This window comes from Globicephala melas, chromosome 11, assembly GCF_963455315.2.
Source record: "Globicephala melas chromosome 11, mGloMel1.2, whole genome shotgun sequence".
Classification (NCBI taxonomy): Eukaryota; Metazoa; Chordata; class Mammalia; order Artiodactyla; family Delphinidae; genus Globicephala; species Globicephala melas.
Genome location: NC_083324.2, coordinates 99,077,211 through 99,100,264, shown reverse-complemented (window position 1 = coordinate 99,100,264; position 23,054 = coordinate 99,077,211). Strand labels below are relative to the sequence as shown.

Sequence of the window (23,054 nt, the reverse complement as noted above, 5' to 3'; positions counted from 1 at the left end):
CCGTAGAAGATTTCATTTAGGGCCTAGTTGTTTAAAGAAATTAAAAACTGAAATTAGCAGCTGAAATCCACTTGGAGGAGTCTGCTATCCCTTTAATATGTCTGTCTGTTCATCTCACTGAGACATCCCAATCCTTCCTCCGAAGTGATTTGAATACTTACTATTTGCCGAAATGCTTTAGTTGGATTTGAATAACGTAATTGAATTTCTCCTGCCGCATTCAGGGTACGTGAAGGCTTGGGAGTTCCTGTGGTAAGATATGTGGATGTGCTTATTTTTAGAAGTGATTCTTACTTATTTCTCTGTCTGCGAGCCAAGAATTAATAAGCAGTGGGCCTGCCAGACAGATGAGGCTGTATTCATCAGAGTTCCAGGCTTTTTCTGCCACTCTCCAGGTGAATGGCTTGTCTCTGGGGCTCAGAGATGATCTGCTCAGTGACAGGTTTGGGTTGAGCTGAACTGGATATAGATTGGATGCCATGTTTTCTTAGGAACCTCATCGTAAACAGGACTGTTATAAAGTAAGATCCTGACTACGTGCCACTGCTTTGTGGACAGCCTAGGGAGAGAGACAGATGAACTAGAAGGTCTACACCACGCAGTCGGCACTGGGAAAGAGATATGGCCAGGGCACAGAGGAAGGAAATCTTTATCCCTGGGGTAATCGTGGAAGGCTTACCAAAGAATCTTCAAGAGGAATTTGAAGTTATCCCGGCAGGGAAGGGGGCGCCGTGTTCCAGGTAATGGGAGTAGCAGATTTGAAGGCACGGAGACTCAGAGTGTGATGAATCCCTGCAGCGTGTCTAGTGGCGTGGCTGGGGCTCGGAGGAGCGATGGGCGAGGAAGCTGGAGAGAGAGGTATGAACTGTTCTTGAAGGGCCTTCAACGTAAATTTTTGGAGTCTGAGCATTAGTTTAAAAAGAATGAGGAGTCTTAAGTAATTTTTAAGCATAAGAGGGATGTACTCAGTTTGGCATTTTAGAGAAATCTGCATAGCAGCCTGTGGAATGGAGCAGCGTAGGGCAAGACTGGATTTGAGGAGACTAGATTATGTATAATCATCGAAGAACCGATGCAGGGCAAGCCCACGAAATGGCACAGGTGCCAGATAGGAAAGGGTGAACTTGAGGGGTGATGTGGGATTTACTGGATTTGGTGGCTGCGTGTGGGCAAGTGAGAGAAAGGGAAAAGCCACTGAAAATTTCTTTTGGGCTGCCTTCTGGGTACCACTCCCAGAGTTAAGGGTCACGCGGGGAGAAGTGTTTTGGAGTGGGGGTCAGGAGAGTTAGTGGACTTTGGGACATGTTTAGGTGGAGGCTTTGCACACGGACATGTCTGGTGGGCAGGTGCGGGCGTGCGCGTCTGGGATGGAGATGCAGGTTTACGCTCCATCGCGTGTGGGTGCTTCAGCCCCGTTCATCTCGGGCAGTCGGCAGACTAAGGCGTGTTCAAGAGGAAAAGGAGGCCCGCGGAATAGAAATGTTTAGTGACGCAGAGGAAGGAAAGGGAGGCTGTTAGGAGGACCAAGGAAGAGTGACCAGCTTAACTGTGAGGGGAAGGGTCGTCGTAGCAAGAGATGGGATGAGAGGCAGTTTCGTTTCTTTTGTGGACTGTTGTGTAAAGAGAAGAACTGACCATGTTTACTAAGGAGAAGGAGCCAGAAGAGAGGTTAGAGGTGCAGGAGACGTGGGAGGATTTCTCAGTGAGAAGTGTGTGGACAGGGTGTCATTGCAGGGGCGTCAGTAGCGCCTAGAGCTGGACGGGAGAGGGTGCACGTTTTGTTTTTGTTTTTTAATTGGAGGTGGGCCTGAAGGACTGCAGCATGGCTGCATGGCAGGTGCATTTAGGGGCGGGAATGGGAGGCTGGAAGTGGGGGTCTTATCTGATGACCTCTCTCTTCTCAGGAAGGAAGAAGGCAAAGCCTTTCCTCTGGTGACGCAGTGTGGGTGTAGGACCTCTGCAGGAGGGAGATGTGTGGCTGAGTGCTTGCTGAAGTTCACTGGAGAGAACAGCACTTCAGGGTTTGCTTCTGGACTCAGCACGTGCCTGTAGAGGCGGTTCTGAATGAACCACGTCATCAAGAAGAAATGCACGAAGCCTCTGCTCTGTTCAGGGCACCATGACAACGGTCCTGACCCTGGCGGTCCTGCCTGCTCCCCAGAGCCGTCCTGCTGCTCCTGAGTGGGCTAGAAATCGTGCTGGTTGTCTTCCTCTGCAGTGATGGTGTGAAAGGCTGCTCTTCGGGCTTTCGTGTCGTTTAGCATGCTGGCCTCAGTCAGAGGAGTGTACATCCCCTACATTCAATTTTGTAATAAAGTTTTAATTTTAGAAGAGCTCTCGGATTACAGAAAAATTGCAACGTAGGTACAGAGTTCGCGTGTACCCCACACCCAGTCCCCCTGTTGGTGAAGTCTTACATGAGTCTGGTATATTTGTCACAGTGGGTGAATCAATTTTTGAAGAATTACCTATATTTTATTTCTTTATTTCCAAACCTTCTTGCTATGGCCTTTTCAGTTACCTTTGACAGTGGGAGGAACTCTTGTTTACTCATGATTCAGAAACTTGAGTCGAACCAATAATTTGAATGGCCTCCCTCCCTGTGTTTTTGGGATTGTTTTGTCCTAAACCCTGTTTCTTATCTCCTGCAGAAATCATACAATGGATGCAGAAAAGAAAAATGCTGCAGAGGAAAATAAATATCACCTGGAATTTTATCAAGTCAATATGACCCTGATGTCAGTTATATTATTTAAAAAGTGTTATTACATAGTAAATGCAGTTTGTTAGACAGAAATCTTTTTTTAAAAATGGTTGCATGGACGATAAATAATGAAAAGACTCTTTTCTTTCGGTGAAAAGGTGGTGTATCATCGCCAGTGATAACAGCCCTTTATCCTCTGTGCCTCTAGATAGCACTGATTTTATGCTGGCCTGTAATTGACAATCTATACAGTTTGAAATAAAAAAGTCTCTTCTGGTTAAAATTATGTGTGTGTTCACTAGTGCCCTCTCTGGTCTCATGTCCCACTCAGCCGAACACAGACCTAGGATCCCCTTCTAGTTCCTGCTAAAGTACAGTTGTAACAGTCATTCAGGAACAACTTGGAGTTTGCTGGTAATTTTGTAAGTAAGAAGGAGAGCATTTGCATCATGTGATCTGCAGTGAAATCCTCCTGAAAACCTTGTAAATGAGCCCCTCCCTTCTCTCCAAGTCCCTTTTTTTGTTGTCAGCCGGGAGTTGCTGGTCTGAGCCATTCCTCCAGGTAGAACTTAATTCTCCTGGCGCTCACGTTCCAGCACCTGGAAATCTCAAAATCCTTCAAAAAGAAATCCTGTTTGTCATGCAGACGGCTCTTGGATTTCGCAGCACCTTTAGGTTTTCACTTCCCAGCCCGGTTATTTTCCCGCCCAAAGAACCCCTTACGCTCTCCTCAAGTGCCAAAGGATTCTCTTTCCTTGTTACTCAGAGATTATTGTTTTTTATTTTTTTTCCCCGTCTAATTAAGCTGGTAATCTTTTGAATCGGATCCTTCTAAATAGAGTCATACAGCCAAATCCAACAGTTTTTAAACAGCAGCTTGCAGAAATGCTTCATTCCAAGACAAAGCCCATGAGCAGGCCAGAATGTCCTTTGGGGGCTGTTGAGATTTTCATGGTCCTGCTTCTCCATCTCTTCCTCCTCCCCCGGTCCTCCTCCTTCTCCCCTCTTCCTCTTTATTAAAATGCCTGAGTCCACTGCTGTCACCTCATTCAGCCTGTGTACTTCACACTCTTTTGTTTGGCTGAATCACCTGTGACACTTTTCCGTGAACATTATCTTGGGTGATCCCTTCACTACTCGTGTTTCCTGCACTTGCATTTGACGTTGTGCAGGTAAGGATGCTGTTGTGGTCTGTCTCCTAGGGCTTTAGACGTTTGCTCTCTTACCTCGGGCGAAGATTGACTTAATGAATGTAGAATTAACTAGACTGGTGGTAAAGTAGGGGCTGACTGGCTGACCAGCTGGTTAAAATTTCAGATGCTGTTGGAGTGACCTGATTATATTTGTTCTAATGTTCTAATGCAGAAGTGCTTTGTCACTGGAAAGCATTGTATCTGTTTCTCTTTCACCTTCCTAGATGTTGTCTTGATGCTGCTACCAGCTTCCTGTTCCCGTACTTCCTTAGTTTGTTGAGGTTATTCAGAAGATGAGCCTGGTTCTTTCTCTGTGGCATTGGGCCGGCCCCCCAACCTGCTGCCTGAGCCCAAGCATCTCAGGCAGAAGAGCTGGGATTATTTCATCAGCATTAAGGTCAAGTTAAGATGCAACGAACGTGTGCTCTCGTGCATCCGCAGCCACGTAGGGACTCCTTGAATTCAGGTTTTATTTTGATTATTCTGTGCTCTGTCATCCTTCAGAGTTTTATAAAATGAACAACAGCATCACAGACCCATGTCTTTTCCTTCCAGAGGGTTTTTCCTTCTGAACCACTTTTGGGTTTGAGCAGCATTTCTTCCCCTTTCTCACCTGCATTAGGATTATTTCTTTGTCTAGCTCTCAAAGGGGTTATTTTCCTCATTTCGCTTGCTGTTTTCCTTTGGTTCTCTTCCTTCCTTGGATAAGGAGGACAGGGCTGAGAAAACCTGCGTCAAGCACTGGTGTCCTGATAGGGACCCAAGCGTCACCAGCCTCCCTACACCCGATAGTGCCCTTGAGCTCCACGTGGCCTCCACCACGCAGACCCTTCCTGTTACTGGTGCAACACTGTCGTAGCTAACGTTTGTTCTAGTGCAGTCCCCCTCAAGTTACTGTTCACACTGACGCACTGGCACATATGAAGGCGTTCGAAAGGCAGACCCTAATTTTCATGCTTTGAGGGATTTCTTGGCCCTTGTGCAGTAATATATGGCTTGCCTGGGATAAACCGTCAGTGTTTTGTGGAGGGTGCTGCAGCAGTGTCAGTGTGCGGGGCCAGGCTTCCAGGCTTCTCCTCTCTCCTCATGTTTTCTGTCCAGTTCTTAATCGCATCCATCTGACCATGGATCCTTTTTACACCAAAGCTGAAGAGATGATCATGTATATGCTGTCGTGGAAATAACCACGGAGCCTGGAGGATGGGGTCACAAATCAGAGTTTGGTTTGAATTCAGGCTTCATCACTTGCTGTGCAGCAATGGTCAGTTACTTAACTTCTGTAAGCCTCAAGTTCCCTACCTGAGAAATGGGGAGAGAATAAGCGTGGTGAGGATGAAGTGAAGCCCTAGAGTAAGTAAGGGAAGCTCTCAGGAAGGCAGCAATAGCTACTGTTAGCCAATAGTAGTCCAGGCAGCAGCTGCGGCGAAGTCAGTTACAGGGTTGTTGCATCTGCACGGAAACTCGGAGAGAGGCGGCGAGGGAGGGGGAGGGGTTGTTTAGCATTAATATGCAAGGTGGACGATATGGATTAAACCAGTGATCAATGGACAATTCTAAATGGCTGAATAGAAAAATGGCTGCTTTGGGAACCACAGACCAGCCCTAAATAACTGCTTGAAGTTGTGCTGTCATCCAAGCCCCATTTATACTTGCCCGCTCATAGGATTTTGCATGGATGTGTTATTCTTCTGACCATTTGACTTTTTATTTGCTTTTAAATGTGTGGTTAAAATCTGGGCCATTTTGAAAAATCCTTTTGGCTTTCTGAATTTTAAATTGAATTGGCTTTTGCAATCTATTTTTATTCTGAAGCCTGATTAGAATTAATTTCCCGCACCTGTTCTTTTCTCATTTGTGAACTACCTGCCCTGGCTTCTGCAAGCTGTTCCAGTGGGGGTGGAATTCGTCTTCTGGGTCGTTGAGGTTTCTGCAAGGACACGTAAGAAAATGTCAGAGAAATAGAAGAAATCCTAGTGGAGAAGCAAATGACACAGCCTAATGTGTGCAGTTAATGGAAATCTAATTTAATTTTATCACCAGCGGATGTCTCTCAAACAGAAAGCTAAGTGAGAGGCAGCCACTTTAAGGGCCCTGGAACCGAGGCTGAGATGAGTGATTTATTCCCAGCGTGGGGACTAATTGGCTAAGTGATCTTAGCTTCTCTGGGTCTTCGCCTCTCTGCAGTTCATTTCCTTATTTGGGGTTGGCTGGGCTGCTCTCTTTAAGTCCCTTCTAGCTCCAATGTTACATTTCCTCTAGAAATAAGAGCTGACTTGTGTACATGGTTTTATTCTCCTGTGCTGTTTTGTGTTGAGGGTGTTATGAATTACTGCTTTTCCTTCTTTCAGAGTTTTCCAAACTTTAGTCTTCAGTATACGTTATGGGTATTTTTTGGTTATACCTATGTATTGTAAATACTGTAGATATTCGTTTTTAAAAAGTAGTCTTCAAATGACTGACTTCTTTTACTTAGCATTGTCCTAAGCTGTACTACCTGGGGGAAGATACTTTGAGATGATGTCATCTTTCTCATCATATTTTGCCCCAGTATCTTTATCATCCATTGCTAATTATTGTCTGAAATGATCACTACTCTGGTGTTTGTCAGATGGTTGTTTTCTTTATCCATCATTCCTTTTAAAATTATTTTTTAGAATTTTACTTTAACGACGATCTTTAATTGAATAAATGTATATGGGAGAAGGTAATCATTTATATTAGCGTGGTTTCATGTGGATATTTCTTTATTTTGTGGGTTAGGGTCCATTACTAAAATTATTTGTTTTGTTGCTCAAATTGACCCAGATTTGGCCATTGGGAACCTCTTCAAGGAGTCTTCAGTGTCCTTTGACATGTTCTCATCATTTTTTGGCCCCAAATGATGTCCCACGTTCATCTTATATTTTCTCTGGCCCAGCCCTGAAAGTCATTCATTTCTCTAAGGAGCCCTGCTTTTTTTTTTTTTTTTAAATAAAAAATGGTATTTAGAAGCCCAGACCTGAGTACAGCTATTGCTATTGGGATGTCACCACTTCTAGGTCCCCCTCAAAGGACAGGAGTGGGCAATATATGCACACCTACTTCTGTTTCTATATCTGTATATGTATTTAGAAACATGAATTCATATGGGTGCCTCCAATTCCAAGTCACTACCACGTGGCTTATTCTAGCCCCTCCCCATTTTCTTTGACAGTGACTGTGAGAAACCTGGTTCCCTTTACCCACAATATATTTACTTACTTGATCAGTTCTTGAATGAACATAAGGTAGTTTCAGAAAAGTGAACACATACCTCTGCAGAACAAAGTTTACTATCCAGTGTACAGTACTTGCTGTGATTATTTTGTCTTTAACCTCAGAATATCCAGTTAAAATGCTGTTTTTCAAATTTGCTTTCTTAATTCTTTTCTTCTCCACTCTCTTCCTTGCGGCTATCTCATTGTTTAGAGTAGAATTGGCTCTATTGTTGCTGATCCCATTCCATTTTGAGTTTTCACCACATCTGGGTGGATTTTAATTATTTTTTAAAGTTTTTGAGTACATAAAATTTTAATGTGATTCCGCAAGTCAGAACTATACAAAAAGTCTACTTAGAAGAGTGTCCCTCCTCTCTTTGCCCCCTTCCCACCACCTCCTCTTTTTACTCCATCCTATTCCCCAATTCTTTTCATTCTGCAGTCTGCTACCACCCACTTTCTGGTAGGCAGTGAATCTCTTTCATTTCTGATTCATCATTTCTATGAAGTTTGTTTATTTTTGTTTTATACGAATGAGCAGGTTCATGTATATTTTATTATTTTCCCTTCTTTCTTACATGAAAAGTACCACAATAAGTTTCGAAAAAGTAGCATATAATATATGATCTTTGCACTTTGCTTTTTTCACGTAGCTTAGAATCATTACATATCACTTCGGAGACGTCATCCTCATTTTTTATTAGGTCTCTTAAGTACTCCATTGTATGGGTAGACCATAGTTTATTTAACATCTCTCTTTCGTCTGGACATTTCTTTGTTTCCAGTACTTCGCAATTATAAACAATGCTACAGTGAAAACCTTATTACGTATATATTAATTCTGGAGGTGTATTCAGGGTGAATAGCCAGAAGTAGAAGAACTAGGTCAGGAGGTGAATTGCAAATGTAGTTTTGTTGGATATTGACAAATTTACCTCCAAAGGGGTTCTACCCATTTTCACTTCCGTCAACAGTGTATATGAGAGTACATCTTTTCCCAAGCCTCACCGAAAGAATGTTGTCGTGCTTTTTAATTTCTACCAGTACAACAGTTTAAAAATAATGTCAGTGTTGTTTTAATATGCATTTCTCTGTTTGAATACATTTTCATAGGTTTAAGGGTCATTTTTATATATATATATATATATTTGGTGAATTGTCTGTTCATGTATTTCTCTCATTTTTCTATTGAATTTTTGGCCCTTAAACCAATGAGTTTATTCCACTTTCACTGTCTCTTTTTTCCATTTTTTGGTTATATTATTTCTACTTTGTCATGATATATAAGAATTATATTTTAATCTTCCAACTTAATATCTGGCTTTGTTTTAGTCTCAGATCTGCAATTTCATGTATTAATGTGTTATCCATCAGTTTTTTTTGGGGGGGGGTTTGAAATTTTCCCAGTTATCTGTTGCTTGAGTAAAGCCCATGCTTTGGTGGATCCTTCAAAAGGGCTCATTCATGTGAAATTCCCTGTGCTCTTGTATGTTTAAAGCTTTTTCTATAGACTTGGTACTGAAAGGCCAGCGTTGCTGGGTATAAAATTCTTGGTCCATTTTTTTTTTTTTTCTGAGTTTGAAAATGTGAGGTCATTGTTGCCTTTTTTGTATGTTGTTTTTGAAGAGTCTGATGCTAGTCCAGTGGGTTTGCCTTTCTAAGTTGTTTGATCTTTTTGCTTGGAGGTCTTGAGTATTTTTTCTTTTCATCTTTGAAGTCTAATAGTTCTACTAGGATATGTCTTATATTCGGTTCTTCAGGTATCCATTTTACATGGTGCCCATTATTTCTCCTCCGCTGTTCTGTTTTTCCTCTTTCACTGACTCCAGTTATATAAATGTTATTTCTTCTTTGCCTGTCTTCCATTTCCACCATTTTCTCTCTGATTCTTCTTTCTTTATCTCATTGCCCTTTTCTTAGTTGTTTTCCTGCTTTTCTTCAATTCTTCTTGCTAAATCTTTGAGTCCATTATTCCTTGCATATCTTGTAACTTAAGTTCTGAGACGATTTTTTTCCTTCTCTTTCTTTCCTCAGTTCACAGTTTTCTGTTTTTCATTCATTTTTGTTCTTAACATTTACATTTCTGGCCCAAGCAATATTCCCAAATGCTTGTTTGAGCAGATTTAATTTAGTTTGCAAGTATCATCTGACACTTTTCTTCTGCTTCTTGATTTTCTTTTTTGGGGGAAGAAGATTAGATTTTCATCATTTGAGCTGTTTTGAGTGAATTTTTTAATTCTTTGTGATAATTTTCTATAGTTCTGTTGAATTTTTTTTTTGTTCCTTTTTGTGGGCTGTTGGTTGTTTAGATTTTGTAGTTCTCTGGTGCCCTCTTCTGTTAGTGTAGCAAAGTGCAGAGTCTTTAATGGAATCTTTTTGTTTGTTTAGTGGAAGATGGGGAATAGTTTTGTAAATCCTCTAATTTTTTAGGTTTGTTTTATTTTGTACAACCCTAAATTTTCTCTTTTGCTTCTTTTACTCCTCCCTACCCAATGGCCAAAAAATATCTTACTTTCTTTTGCCCCTTTCTCTTCCATTGCAACCATGCCTTTTGAAAACTGTAGCTTCAAATTGGGCATACATTTAAGTCCCTTTTCTGTAGTCCCTCATCAGATCTGCTAGGATACTCTTAGGATGTTCACACTTATTCCTTCTGGTGGTGATTTTAGATCAACCTAGTTCCTCACTGGTTCCCTTCTTCTCTCTTACCCTCAGTTTTTCTCAGCTTGTCCTTAATTACCCCAAACGAAAAAAGCAGGCTGGGAGTACAATAGCACTCTTTCTCTATGGCAGTTAGCTTTGCTTCCTTCCTTTCTTCCTTCCTTCTTCTTTACATACAATTATTTGAAGTTGGGTCACTGTTCTGTTTCCTTCTGAGGGCACGGTGTTTAGTAGTTTGATGTTCTGTTGTTGTTGTTCCAAGTTATTTTTAGAGGAAATATTGAAAGACGTAGACTCTGGCAGCTGCATTGTCTTTAGCTCTCATAGGAATGATTTGAGACCTTGGGAAGTAGAATCTTTTGTGGAAAGATTTGTGTTTGATTCTGCTGAGCACTTAGAGGAACCAGCATTCTGGGGTTGCCTTAGTCCATTTCCACAGCCTGAAGTTCTCTCTGTTACCCAGGTAAGGTGACACCTGGCTGGAAGTCTTTATAAGAAGTAGTCACTTTTGTATTCATTCTTACCATGAGGATACATCCTTCAGAGCACTTATCTAGCATCCCAACTTGGTCAGACACTGTGGGCTTCCAATCCGGCCTCCCTTTTATTGATAAGCTGTCACAAGCGATGTTCAGCGTTCAGTTGAAGTTGGGAAAGGCAGAGAGTCTCAGTATTTCTCTCTGGCTTTGTGTCGGGCTTTTTTCTGGCTTTGTGCTTCCTCACAGAGTTTTGTGTAGTAAATCCTCTCTATTGTGTTACTTCTTTGATGCTTTTAAGAATTTTTGTAGTTTTTAGTAGCTTTATCAGGAGATTTGGTTCTAATTATCCAGCCCGTTATTACTTTGAAACAGCAATTGTTTCATTCTTTGATTAAAATAATTTTTGATTTCATGGGACTTTGGGTGGAAAGAATGATAGATTGATTTGGTCAGTTCTCCACGTTGAGTCACTCACCCAGCAGGTAAAGACCTGCTTTGTTGTTAAAGACGGAACACTTTATTTTTGTGCTTAAGCAGCTTCAGACTGATGACAGCTGTGATTAGTAATGGTGATTGTGATGACAGAGAGGACAGTGTATTAGCTATTGCAACGTGCCAGGTACTCCATGCCCTTCATGCATTCTTTTATTTAATTATCATGAAGTCTCTTAATTTATTATTCTCATCTTTCAAACCGTTACCTGAAGCTTAGCTCCCATATCACTTTTTGGAGTTTACTGGATAGCAAATGGCAGAAACACATTTCAGGCCTTGTCCTGACCTTTGGAATTACAGGGTAGCAAAGTCCAGCACACTTCCAGTTTAGGAGGGCTTCATAGGACTTCGTTCCTAGACTGTGCTTTCTTACCTAGTCTCAGGTCACACTTTAAGGACAGTGAAAACCCGATTCACTGGTATTTGCACTAGCATGGAGAATAATGTGTCTTGTGAGGAAATGACTGCAAAGAAGTTAGTGCAAAAGGAAAATGGAGAGATGAGCAAAGATCAGAATGGTGTCTTTTAATTTCCTAAAGACTCTCCATTACATGTAGCCTAGTGCTTTGTTCAAAGTTGATACCAAATGAATGTTAACATCAGTATGTTCATTGACTCTTAAGACTTCCTGGGTTTTGTTTCCACATTATGTCTTTTGATACAGACTCTGGTCACGATGCTCTTTTTATTTATTTATATTATTCCTCTTGGTTCACAGTTATTTGCTGGCGTAAAGGATGGAGAAAACCTGCAGCTTTTCGAACAGAGTTCTCGCTCTGCCCATAAACAGGAGACACATACCCTGGAGGCCACGAAGCTTGTAGAGTTTGACCTTAAGCAAACACTTACCAGGCTTATGACACATCTTTTTGGAGATGGTAGGTACTAAATGCCTTTGTCTTTGGGGGCTTAAATATTCAACAGTTACCATCTTCCTGAAATCATTAAGCCTCCTGTGTCTAGACTTCTTGCTCTCAGTTGTGGCTTAATGGTTTAGGTCCTTAGTGAGGTAGAACTTATGGATTTCCCGGTTCATTCCGTTTGAGGAGCAGAGGAGGGTGTGAAAATGCAATTAGCCAGAGAGAGAAAAATGATCACAGCCTTGCATCAGAATGACAGCGGATTGAGATCTGTGTCATCCACGGGGAGGGAGCGAACAGGCTGATTAATGTCGGAGTATTGCTATACCTCAGCCGCTGCTGAAGGGGTGATTGCGTGTTTGTATCACCTGCTGGGATGCTTCTCAGGGGAGATGCAGGGCGGGGAGGGGAGGTGCCCCAGCCAGGCCCACGTTAGGAACTTGACGGATGAGGGGGTGGTGTCACGGGAAGCGTGCTGTGTGCTCTCACAGCGCTCACAATGGGTAGGTGTTCACAGTGCCCTCGGACCTGGCTGTTCTCCCTCACTCCGAAGGGGAGTGCCGTGCTCTTACTTCAGGCATTTCGGAGGGTCATTTAAATGTTTTATCTGGGGTCGGGGTGCTAGATGCTGAAAAATGTCTCGGTAAACCTGTCTGCGTCCCAGCAATCTGGATGTCCTTTAGCGTAGTAATAGCCATAGTAGTGACGATGACAGCGAGAGAGTAATTAATAGTGTCAAATGCTGCATTAAGCACTTTTACAGGGATTTTTTTGTTCTGACCTGCATCTGTGATGTAGGTGTTATTATAATCTCCATTTTTTTTTATTAGAGGAGGGAACCCAGACCCAGAGCAACGAAGTACCACGTGACCACATTGCAGCTCGGGAGTATTTGAGGCCTGGTTTGAGCCCCCTGTCGTTTTGACTTCCGAGCCCATGTTAGACCTTAGCTCTTTTGAAAGGAGAGATACAGATCATTTCAATAATATTCCTAGACTGTGAGGCTTACGGAAGCCGTGATGTTAAAAAGAGGGGGCCTCCCCCGGGTGTTGCCTTCCGACTCTCCCGCCCTCTGACCCCCGTAGCTGGTCGGGCTATACTCTGTTATATTTCAGATACCAAGATCACTTAGAAACTTCACATTCAGTCCTTCTTTAATTAGCTAATGATAGGAACTGCCTCCGCAGGCCTCAGAACTATTCAGCAGCTCTTTTTATACTTGTTTTTATGGTCTGAGCTCTCTCCTCTTTTAAACTGTGAGTGTTGTATTCCTTTGTTCTTGAAAAGCAAAATTAAAAATGAGAGCACTGTTTCCTTGCGGCAGTCTCTTGTTGTTACAGCTGCTTGGGTGTCAGGGCGTTTTCTCCCTCTCCAAAGCAGTTGATTATTTTCTGCGAACATTTCAATTGCACCAGCATCCTAAGGCTGTTATGAGAGAGGTTATCGGTTTAGAATTGGAAAGAAAGAAAATGCCCTTTAGACAGTTTATATGCTTGTGGAATACACTGACATTTTAAACACTTCTAAATGGTCTCCCCTCTGTCTTGTACCGTGTTCAGCAGATCACTTCTTTCAGAGCAGCTAAGGTGGGGTTTAGGGGTCCTCACACTGTGGTTTCACTTGCTGCCCTTCACGGTTTACGGCCGTCTCTGGCACGATCCCTTGCTGAGCCCTGGAGTTTCCCTTTAGGAGGCGCCGGCCTCGTAGCACAGTTTGGGTGAACGCGTCTGAAAGAGAAGTGGACTGTGTTCCTCTGCTGCCGGCTAGATATGTTGCTGTGGCAAGTCGTGTCTCTTCCATTTAAGAGCAAAACAGGCTAACGGTTGTCACTGAGATGCACTCGCAGCTCCTGTCTCAGGACCCTGCCGGTGGAAGTGCAGGTGGCCTCAGCCGTCAGCTCCCTCCGGGGCCGCCGCAGCTGCGGGCAAGCCCCCTTGCCCAAGGACAGTGCCCTTCCCAGAGCTGCCCACAGCCAAAGACTGCTTGTGGGAGGAATATAAAGGCCCCACAGTTTGCCCCCAGCCCCCAGCCCCTGCCCACCTGGCTCCAGCTCCCTCATCCCCGCTCCCCCCACACCCCGCCCCGTCCCTCTGGCGAGGTTAAGGCTTTGCTGGGCCTGATTGCAGTTGGTTGACTCCCCCCGCTGCAGCTGCCACCCTCTTCCTTCCATAGGTGCCGATTCTCCCCAAATAACTTGGTTGTCAACCCAACCTCCAAAGGGTCTGTATGCGGCCCTTGCATTGCAGGGCTCTGTATTATGAATGCTGTCCTGGTCGGGAGTGAGGTCAGTCGGCAGTGAGGATACTGTGTCTTCCGTACCTTTTCATATTTTTCTCTGTCCACGAATCCCTGTTAATATAAATGAAGTGAAAGTGATTGAGAATGATAACTCGGTTTATGGCTGTTAGTCCTACTTTGTTCCTGACTGAGTCAAATTTACAGAGTGTTGAAGCATGTCACTTTAATAATTTTGAAGTGTGCCCTTTTGGGCTGTCTGGTGCTGTCTGATTTGCAGAGGGTCGTCTTACATCTGGAGGTGAAGTCGCAGAGCAGCGGCTGCCTCAGGCCATGTGGTGCTGTCTCTGCTCCTTGGGGCTCGGGTGTCGTCCAGGCCGGCTGCACTTTCAGATGAAAACTGGCTGGCAAGGCCCGCCTGTCGGAACCTTGGATCACATGCTCTGAAATGGGGCTACAGAGAGCCTTGCCTTGTGCTGAGTACAGATACTCAGTGGAAAGAGGACATCATCACTTTAGGACTCAGGTGGAGAGAGACTTAAGACCCACCTTTCCTTAGGAGTCTGCTGAGTGGAGAAAATACTTACTAGCGTTAACCTTTCTGGCCTAACGACTTGGTACAAGGAAACTGTTTGGGAGAAAGCGTGAGATAGCCACGATTGAATTCGCTGGAATGCTTTTAAGGAGCCTAAGAAAGTTGCTGATTCTCTGGTGACTGGGTAGGGCTAAGAAACAGGTTCCATACCCTAGAGAAGTAAGAAGTTGAAATTGTGTGGGGTTTTATGTTAAATGAAATGAAATGATTGGGCCTCGAGGTACAGTGAAAAAAGTACTTAAATTTTTCAAGATACTTTAATCAAGACAACGAATGTGCCAGGACTGTGCCTGTTTCATACTCTTTCTACCTGTAGGAGGTTGATACACAGGCAACCGGGAGACATTAAGGTCTGTGGACGAGGGAGAGTTCCTTCTCTGCTTAGGTTCATAGAAAGCCCAAATTCTTGATACATATATATACTTCATCACATTTGAGAAATTTCAGTAAATTTTTTCTTCAGATATTTTCTCTGTTACTCGCTCCCCTTGGGGACTCCAATTACATGTATATTTGGCCACTTGAAATTTTTCCACAGTTCACCGGTGCTCTGTTCACTTTTCTCTCAGTATTCTTTTTTCCTTCTGGGTTTCATTTTAGATAGTTTTCATTGCTGTATCTTTAAATTCATCAATCCTTCTTTTTTCCTGCAATGTCTAATCTGCTGTGAATTCCATCCAGTGTTCTTTTCACCCCATTTTCTAGTTTCAGTTAGTGTCTTTTCATGATCTTCTTTATCTCTACCTAACATGTCCAGTCTTCCCTGCAGCTTTGGGAGTGTACTAAATATCATTATCATGCATATTTCAGTGCCTTTTTCAACTAGTTCTGTCATCTGTGTCATTTCTTGGTGAATTGCTATTTCTTTTCCTCTACTTTATGTTTTTTTCTTCTTCTTTGCATGCCTGATCACTTTCTATAGGAGGCAAGTGTAAAAGCAGCAGTGATGTAGCTGGTACAACTGTACTTTTCAAGGTACTGTACTGTAAGATTAAAAATGTTTTTTTGTTTGTTTTTTATGTATTATTTGTGTGAAAAGTATTATAAACCTATTACAGTACAGTACTATACAGCCAATTGTGTTAGTTGGGTACCTACGGTAACTTTGTTGGACTTAACTAATAAATTGGACTTAATGAACGAACGTGCTCTGGGAACAGAACTGGTTCGGATGTAGGGGACCGTTTTACTGTAACACTGTATTAGTCTGAGGTGTATGACATAATGATTGGATACATGTATATATTGCAAAACGATCACCGCAATAAGTTTAGTTAACATCAGTCACCTCACATACTTACAATTTTTTCTTGTGATGTCACCGATGCCCTATTATACAGGGAAATGTATACTCTTACAGTGTTTCGATTTTGAACGCTGTGAATATATTACTGTTCAAAACAATTTTTTTTAAGAAAGCTATGAGAACAGAGCAATACTGAGAACTGTGAAAAATTGCCTGTCCGCTGCTTGGTATGTATTCAGTTTAAAGGGCTGTGGGTCTGATTTAAATCGAGCAGGAGCAGAAGAGATGGAATTGTCAGCTGCATTTGACAGTGAGGGCCGGGTAATTTCTAGTTAGGTTGTGCTCACCTCGAATGGTCCCAGTTTTTTACGGATTTCTTTTTAGCCAGAGAGCACCCTCCATCCTTTTTCTCCCCGGCTTCGCTTTCCTTGCTTGGGCGCCTGCCGTGTCCGGTGTAGAAAGCAGGAGAATCAGAGTTCTGCTACATTCGGCTGCTCCTCGGGTTCCAGCACTGAGGAATTAATGCCCAAGAGCAGTTACTAATTGCGTATTTGTATAGCCGGTATGGAAAAGTCTCTGCTTCGGTGGAGGGTAGCCTTGGTAGCATATATAAAGTCACTGGTATGTGCTCTGGTCTGGGCCACCAGCCTTTTCAAATTTAGATTCTGACAGCTCTGGGAGGTGGTTCTGATAGCACAGTCCCATCTTTCAATATAAGGGTATGGGAAGCAGAGAAAGAGTCCCTTCCTGAGTGGGTAAGTCAGGGAAATGAATTACAGGGTGTGTTTAGACAAGATTGGTGATGAAGGCGGGTGGGGTGACCTGGAATGGCATCTGTTTAATGTGTCTCTGTCCAGTGTTAGGCGCCGCAGTACCGCCTCGGCGGCAGGGCTTGGTGGGAAGAGGCCTGGGCCCTTGCCCCACCCCCTGCGTCCGGCCCTGATTGGTCTTCCCTGGTACGTGGTGCTGCTGTCCTGTGCCCGTGCCCCTGGTTCCCTACGGCAGGTAGGGCCGGCAGTGTCCTGCCAGAGCTGAGAGAATTCAAGTTCTTGCCAGTCCTTTTCCACTCAGGCTCACACCACTATCCTTTTTTTTTTTTTTTTTTTTTTGCGGTACGCGGGCCTCTCACTGTTGTGGCCTCTCCCGTTGCGGAGCACAGGCTCCGGACGCGCAGGCTCAGCGGCCATGGCTCACGGGCCCAGCCGCTCCGCGGCACGTGGGATCTTCCCGGACCGGGGCACGAACCCACGTCCCCTGCATCGGCAGGCGGACTCTCAACCACTGCACCACCAGGGAAGCCCTATGTATTCCTTTTTTATATTCTTTTCCATTATGGTTTATCACAGGATCCTGAACATAGTTCTCGGTGCTGTGCAGCAGGACCTTGTTGTTTATCCATCCCACATGTAATAGTTTGCATCTGCTGACCCCAGCCACCCCCTCCCCACTGGCAACCACCAGTCTGTTCTCTATGACACCACCATTCTGAAGGAATGCTCACCAGTCATTTCTGGGGTCCCAGCTGAGGGAATGATCCTAGACTTTGGGCTCTCAGCATCCTCCTTCAGGAGAGAAAGCAGAGCAGGTGCCTGCATCTCCAGAGAGCATCTCTGCCTCTGGGAAAACTGGGGCTTGCTAGGTCCTCTGCTCACAACCACTGGGCAGAGCAGCTGTTGCTGTACAGCGTGGAGATGGGGCAGCTGGGCTCAGAGAGGTTGATTAACCTACCCCCGGTTTCACAGCAAGAAGGGCAGGATGAGACTTGAATCCAGGTTTTTGGTTTATTCTTCTACTTGGCTCTAGCCTAAAAATTAATATATAATTTTTGACAGTTGCTGTAATCTCACAGGGTTCTGAGACAATTTTTAAAAAGCTCTGAACTTCATTTGTAAATATGTTTAAGTAAATTATTACATCCAAACCAAAAAGAAAAAGACAAACACACACATAAAACAGAAAAAAGAAAGAACGAACTTTGGCATTATTTTCCATTAGGTATATAATATATGTACATTTAATGTAATTTAAACTAATCACCAGTAAGAATAGTCTAATGCGTAATGAATCCATGTGATTTGGACATGTTTACCAGAAATTTCCCTCTGTTAATGTATAATTCAAAACGCCTAGTTCTTAGTGGATTTTTTTCACAGACTCCTGATACTTGACGTGTGAAATAAGCCATACTTAACATAGTTTTTAGGTGGTTATTCAATATCACATCTTTGATACACGCTGCATGTCAAGATGTTTTTTCAATCTGCTATAATAATCCTTACTATAATTTTGAGGTTATGGGGCGAAAACAAGAAGAAAGTGTATATTTGGGGGTAATATAAAAGTAATTAATAAATGATTCTACCACCAGCTATGAAAAAAATTACTGTTATGTGTCAAAGTAACTAAAATTTAAATTGCTAGAATATGTAAAAGGATATGGTATTTTGATAAAAAATTACACATTAACTAATATAATTTACTTTTAAATAGTGACTATTTATGTTTGAAGTATAGCCATAGGCTTCTCAAAGGTGGGACTTTGTAGCTTTTGCCATTTTCCTGTTTATGTGAAGGAAGACGAATTTAACTGAAGAAATCCTTAAGGTAGTAGAAAAAGGAAGTGAATGGTTTGTGGATTCGGCATTCTTTGCAGGGTCACAGGTTGAAAAAGGATCTGAGGAGGTAAAAGGATCAGAAGCTTTCTAGTCGCACTGGACACAGCTTTTGCCAGTCCGTGTTTTCTGGGTTAGTTTCTGTGCTGTTGTCATCAGTGAGTTCTGCCTCTTAGATGCGTAATGTTAATCATCTCACGTGTCCTGAGAGACTTTGGCCAACTTCCCTGCCTTGTCACTCTTTGCTGGGTGCGTTTGTCACTGTGGAGCCGTTACTTTCATTGCTACTGAAAGAGACACACCTGTAGGATGGTTGAGCAAAAGGAAACCTAGGGCTGTGGTGGCGGAGGCCTTCAACCAAAAGAGAGCGAGGTTTGATGCGACCAACATGTGGACATTTTATCTTGAGAACTTAGTCAACATTAAAAAAGTTTTTATCCAAAGTTATAATGTTTTATAGTTTTACAAGTGGTAAAGCCAAAGTCCTTTGATAAAAGAAGGTTCCTAGAGAAGGGCAGAGACCGTCACACCGCTGTTCAGTTCAGTCCTTGTGCTTTGACACCACTGGCACCGACAGCTCGGATGGGTGTGCACACAGGAAAGGTCGAGTTCAGGCTTAATGAACACTGATAATAGTTAGTTGTGGTTATTTTGAGCGTTACTAATGTTTTCAAGTTGCTTTCTCTCTGACTGGGGGGAACCTAAGCTTTCTAGGTGTGAGGTATAAAGAGATAAACTTTACCCAAAGGAATAAAATAAAGAAATAACAGGAAAATTAATTTGTGTAGACCGTACCTAACTTTGTTCCAGGCACTTAGTGGTGTTGAATTATATGAAATCATCATGTTAACCCTGAAAACTCGTCTTGCTTTCGGTAAAATTTGATCCAGGTATAAAAAGCCATGTATAAAGAATTTGTTTTTCCAAATTGTTCTCAGAAGATGATCTGTGCTCACCTGCCAGGAGTTACAAAAAGAACGAATAACATGGTTTTGTCTGCCCGTCCTCTGCGCTCAGTTATACATCCCAACACTTGACACATTTCTGTTTGCCAGTGTGGTTGTCTCTGGAGCTTTTTCATACAATATTGGTAGGGGATTATTGGTCCCAAAGATGGATGAGCACACAGGTGTCCAGGTCCCTTCTTTGCAGAATTCAGTGGCAAGTAGGCAACTGGTCTGCACGTAGGGGCTTCTGTACAGAAATATCGGGGGACTTGCAGACACTGCCCCAACATCTACATTTTTTTCCCGGGTAGAAAAAATGTTGGCGAAATTTCCTCAGTAATGGCAACGAATGAACTGTGGACATGCACAACAACATGGGTGAGTCTTAAAATAATCACACCGAGTAAAAGAACCCAGACAGAAAAAGAATACATTCTGTGTGACTGCATTTTCATAAAGTTCTAGGCAGTGCCAGCTCGTCTGTCATGACAGGGAGGAAGTCAGTGGTTGCCTGGGGAAGGAGGGCTGGTGAGGAGGAGGGGCAGGGCTGATGGGCAGGTGAGGAGTATTACAGAGGGGCATGAGGAAGCTTTGGGGGGTAATGGACATGTTGCTGATATTGATAGTGATGATGTTTCATGGATGTATACGTATGTCAGCACTTATCAACCGTGTGCACTGTATGTACGTGGAGTTTAATATTTGTCTGTTATACCACATGTATAATAAAAGGGGGAAGTATTGTCTTACGACTGTAAACAGAAATCAGTTGTCACTTGCCATTGACAGCAAGTATCTAGAAAAATAAATGCAACTGAAACAGAACAATGAAAGAAAAACCTATATTCTCCTATATCATTCTGAGCATAGCAAGGGCTCCTTTGTTTTATAACTCTGTTCGTTTGTGACTTTTGATTCTTGAAATATCTTTCACGATGGGCAGGGAATTATGTTTTAATTGTCAAGAGCAGGAGTTTTGGAGTCGGGCAGCCCCGGGTGTAGCCTGGTCACCTGCTAGCCGTGTGCCTATGGGCAGGACACACAACCTTCCTAATAGTTTTTCCACCTCTCTATGAAATGGGAATGGTAGAGGCATAGTAAGTGCTCAGTAAACGGAAGCAAGTTTTGTTACTGGTTTTGTTCAGTGCCTGCGCTGTGAGGGCTCTGGGTGTCCTCACAGGGGCATCTGGCTGCTACGTGGCCTCCTATTCCGCCTTCTCTTCTTAGTGACCTCTGCTTTCTGCAGGCTTGACTTGTTTTCAATTCATTAGTCTTTTCCTTTGTTAAATGATAATATTATTGTTTGTAAGTGACGTATTTATGATTGCATATTGAGAAATTCATCCCGGCATTTAGCATGTACTTTTTTGGTTTGTCTTGGATGTGAGTATATTTATCATTCATCTGTAGAAAAAAATATTTTGACTTTTTAAATTTAGCTGATCTTATTTCATTTAACCTTTTATTAGCTCTTATAAAGTTAATAAAAATTAATATATCTATTTATGGAAGTGAAAGTTGATTAGTTTATCCTGAATTAGTCATACTGTTGATATGTAAGTTTGAAGAACAGTAAAAGTATTTTTTCTTTAACTCTGAGAAGATGTCATTTTCACTTATAGAAACTAGCAGAATTACCTGCTTTCCCCATTATCTTGACCTAATTTCTTCCTCTGCCCGGTGGTTGCAGGGATTTGGCAGGTGATTGATTTGGTTTTAGAGGGTCCTGGAGTTACACAAAGTGTTTTTCATATTGGAAAAGACATGCCCAGTTTTTCACAAGTTTTAAGATTTATTGCCTCCCCCCAAAGTGTTGCAAATTAATTTGTTTGCTATTTATTTTAGTCAGAATGTAGGAATTGGTGTCATTAGCCGAAGGGCAGCTTTGATCACAGGAAAGGCAAGACTGCCTTTAACGCTCCATGTCTGTTTGTGTTTGGTGTCTTTGCAGGGCTGGACATCAGATGGGTGGACTGCTACTTTCCTTTTACTCATCCTTCCTTCGAGATGGAGATCAACTTCCACGGGGAATGGCTGGAAATTCTTGGCTGTGGGGTGATGGAACAGCGCCTGGTAAATTCAGGTAGAAGAGAATCCACGTGTATTCACAGGCTCTCTCTTCCCAGCTGACTTCCTTTACAGGCTCGTTTGCATCCGCGCTCACCTACTCCTGTAGGACTAGCCTCCGTCTTTCTCTCCTTGTATGTTGCCCTCCAGACTTTTCTCTGGCACTGCACTCTGGAAGAACTTCATTCTCGTGGCTAATTTTGCAAAAGCTTCTTGGTTTTGGAGCTCTTCCTTATCAGCGCCCGGCGTTGGTTTGTACTTTGTGATTTCATATTTGTTGATCAGCTGCTTTGTAATTGCCGACAGGTCTCTGATGCGTGTCCCAGGAGAGTGGTTTGCCTTCCAGACTATTTAAGAACAAAGCCAACATATAATCCCTTTTTTTGTTCCTACTGCATTTGGAACCAAATTCAGCAGGTAGTTCATAAATATGCTAGAAACACAATATAAAATACTTAGGCCTGTGGTGTTTGGTGGTTTGCCACCCTCAGCGTTGGCAGTGCTCCCTGACTGGGAGGGAGGGAAGAAAATGGGGGCTCTGATGACATTCTCCCCGTTCTGTAAGAACTCGAGAAGGATCTTTCCAGCTCTCCTCTGCAGGACCATTGCTTAACAAGAATGATTATTTCTAGGAATTCCCTCGTGGTCCAGCAGTGAGGACTCCATGCTGCCGAGGGCCCGGGTTCGATCCTTGGTCCAGGAAGTAGGATCCCACAAGCCGTGCAGTGCAGCCAAAAAAAAAAGATTATCTCTAAACTTAATTTCAGAGCTCTGAGGTTTTTTTTTTAAGTCACTATCTGAATTTAAATTTAAAAATACTTGTTCAGAGTGTACCTCCTCCATGGGAAGCTGGCTGAGACTGGGCGTGTGGGGAGGGGTCACTGCCTGAGCAGCAGGCAGAGGGGACCCCATGAGCCGGCTCCCCACTGCCCCCGCTCCTCCCTCCTGGAGAAGGACATGCGCTCTGTGGTCTGGGAGGGTGGTGGCTCTGATTCAGGGCTGGTCACGGGCCTCCCACCATAGACCGGAGGGGAGCTGTCCCTTCTGGTGACTCAGAGCTGCGATGGACCATGGGTAAGGTCGTGGCCTTAGAGAACGCGGCTGGAGGGAGACGGGAGATGGGGCGGCCGTGAACGCAGGAGCTGGTGCTGCCTGGGCTGGGAGACCTGGGGCCTGGCCTCCCCGCCCCCTCTTCCCCAGGGGCCCGGACCAGCCAGCTCACAGATTCCTCTCCACTTGGCCAAGCAATGCTTGCGGGAGAGCTGGCCCAGCACAGCACCACGTGCTCCTTGGGTGGTTTTCCAGTATTTGAAGGTCTGTCCTGGAGAAGAGCAAGCAGAGAGGTCGCAAACGAGGGCCTGTGAGTAAAAGTTGGGAGGCCTGGGCTTGCGTGTCTGAAGCAGCACGTGTTCTGTCAGTTGACAGCTGTGTGTCTTCAGGCAGGTTGCTTAACCTCGCCAGTCTCGGTTCTCTCATAGTCAAATGAGCACAGCGATACCGCCCTCAAAGTTTCTTCATGAGGGTTAGTGGAGGTGATGCACGTGACGTGCTTAGCACAGGGTCTGGCGCGTAGTAAAATTGTTTCAGTAAAAATTAATCTCTGATGTTATTAAACATTGTTTTCAAATGGTGAGAGCCATTTATTAACAGAGAGCCCCCTTAGTCGAAAATATTTAAACAGAGCCTGTCCTGCACGTCATAGAAACAATTTCTAGCCAGTTGGA

General features: G+C 43.5%; 1 protein-coding gene across 8 annotated transcripts in view; it reads left to right on the top strand.

Annotated features, from left to right (window-relative positions):
• Positions 1-23,054, top strand: part of FARS2 (phenylalanyl-tRNA synthetase 2, mitochondrial) — a 509,124-nt gene that overhangs the window by 89,643 nt on the left and 396,427 nt on the right. For 7 of the 8 annotated variants that reach the window (XM_060308104.1, XM_060308099.2, XM_060308101.2 and 4 more), the window contains exons 4-6: positions 5,780-5,836; positions 11,487-11,646; positions 21,215-21,346. In XM_060308104.1, coding sequence (XP_060164087.1) covers positions 5,780-5,836; positions 11,487-11,646; positions 21,215-21,346 — 349 coding nt within the window. The remainder of the gene's footprint in view (positions 1-5,779; positions 5,837-11,486; positions 11,647-21,214; positions 21,347-23,054) is intronic. The other variant, XM_030881500.2, reaches the window with a different exon arrangement.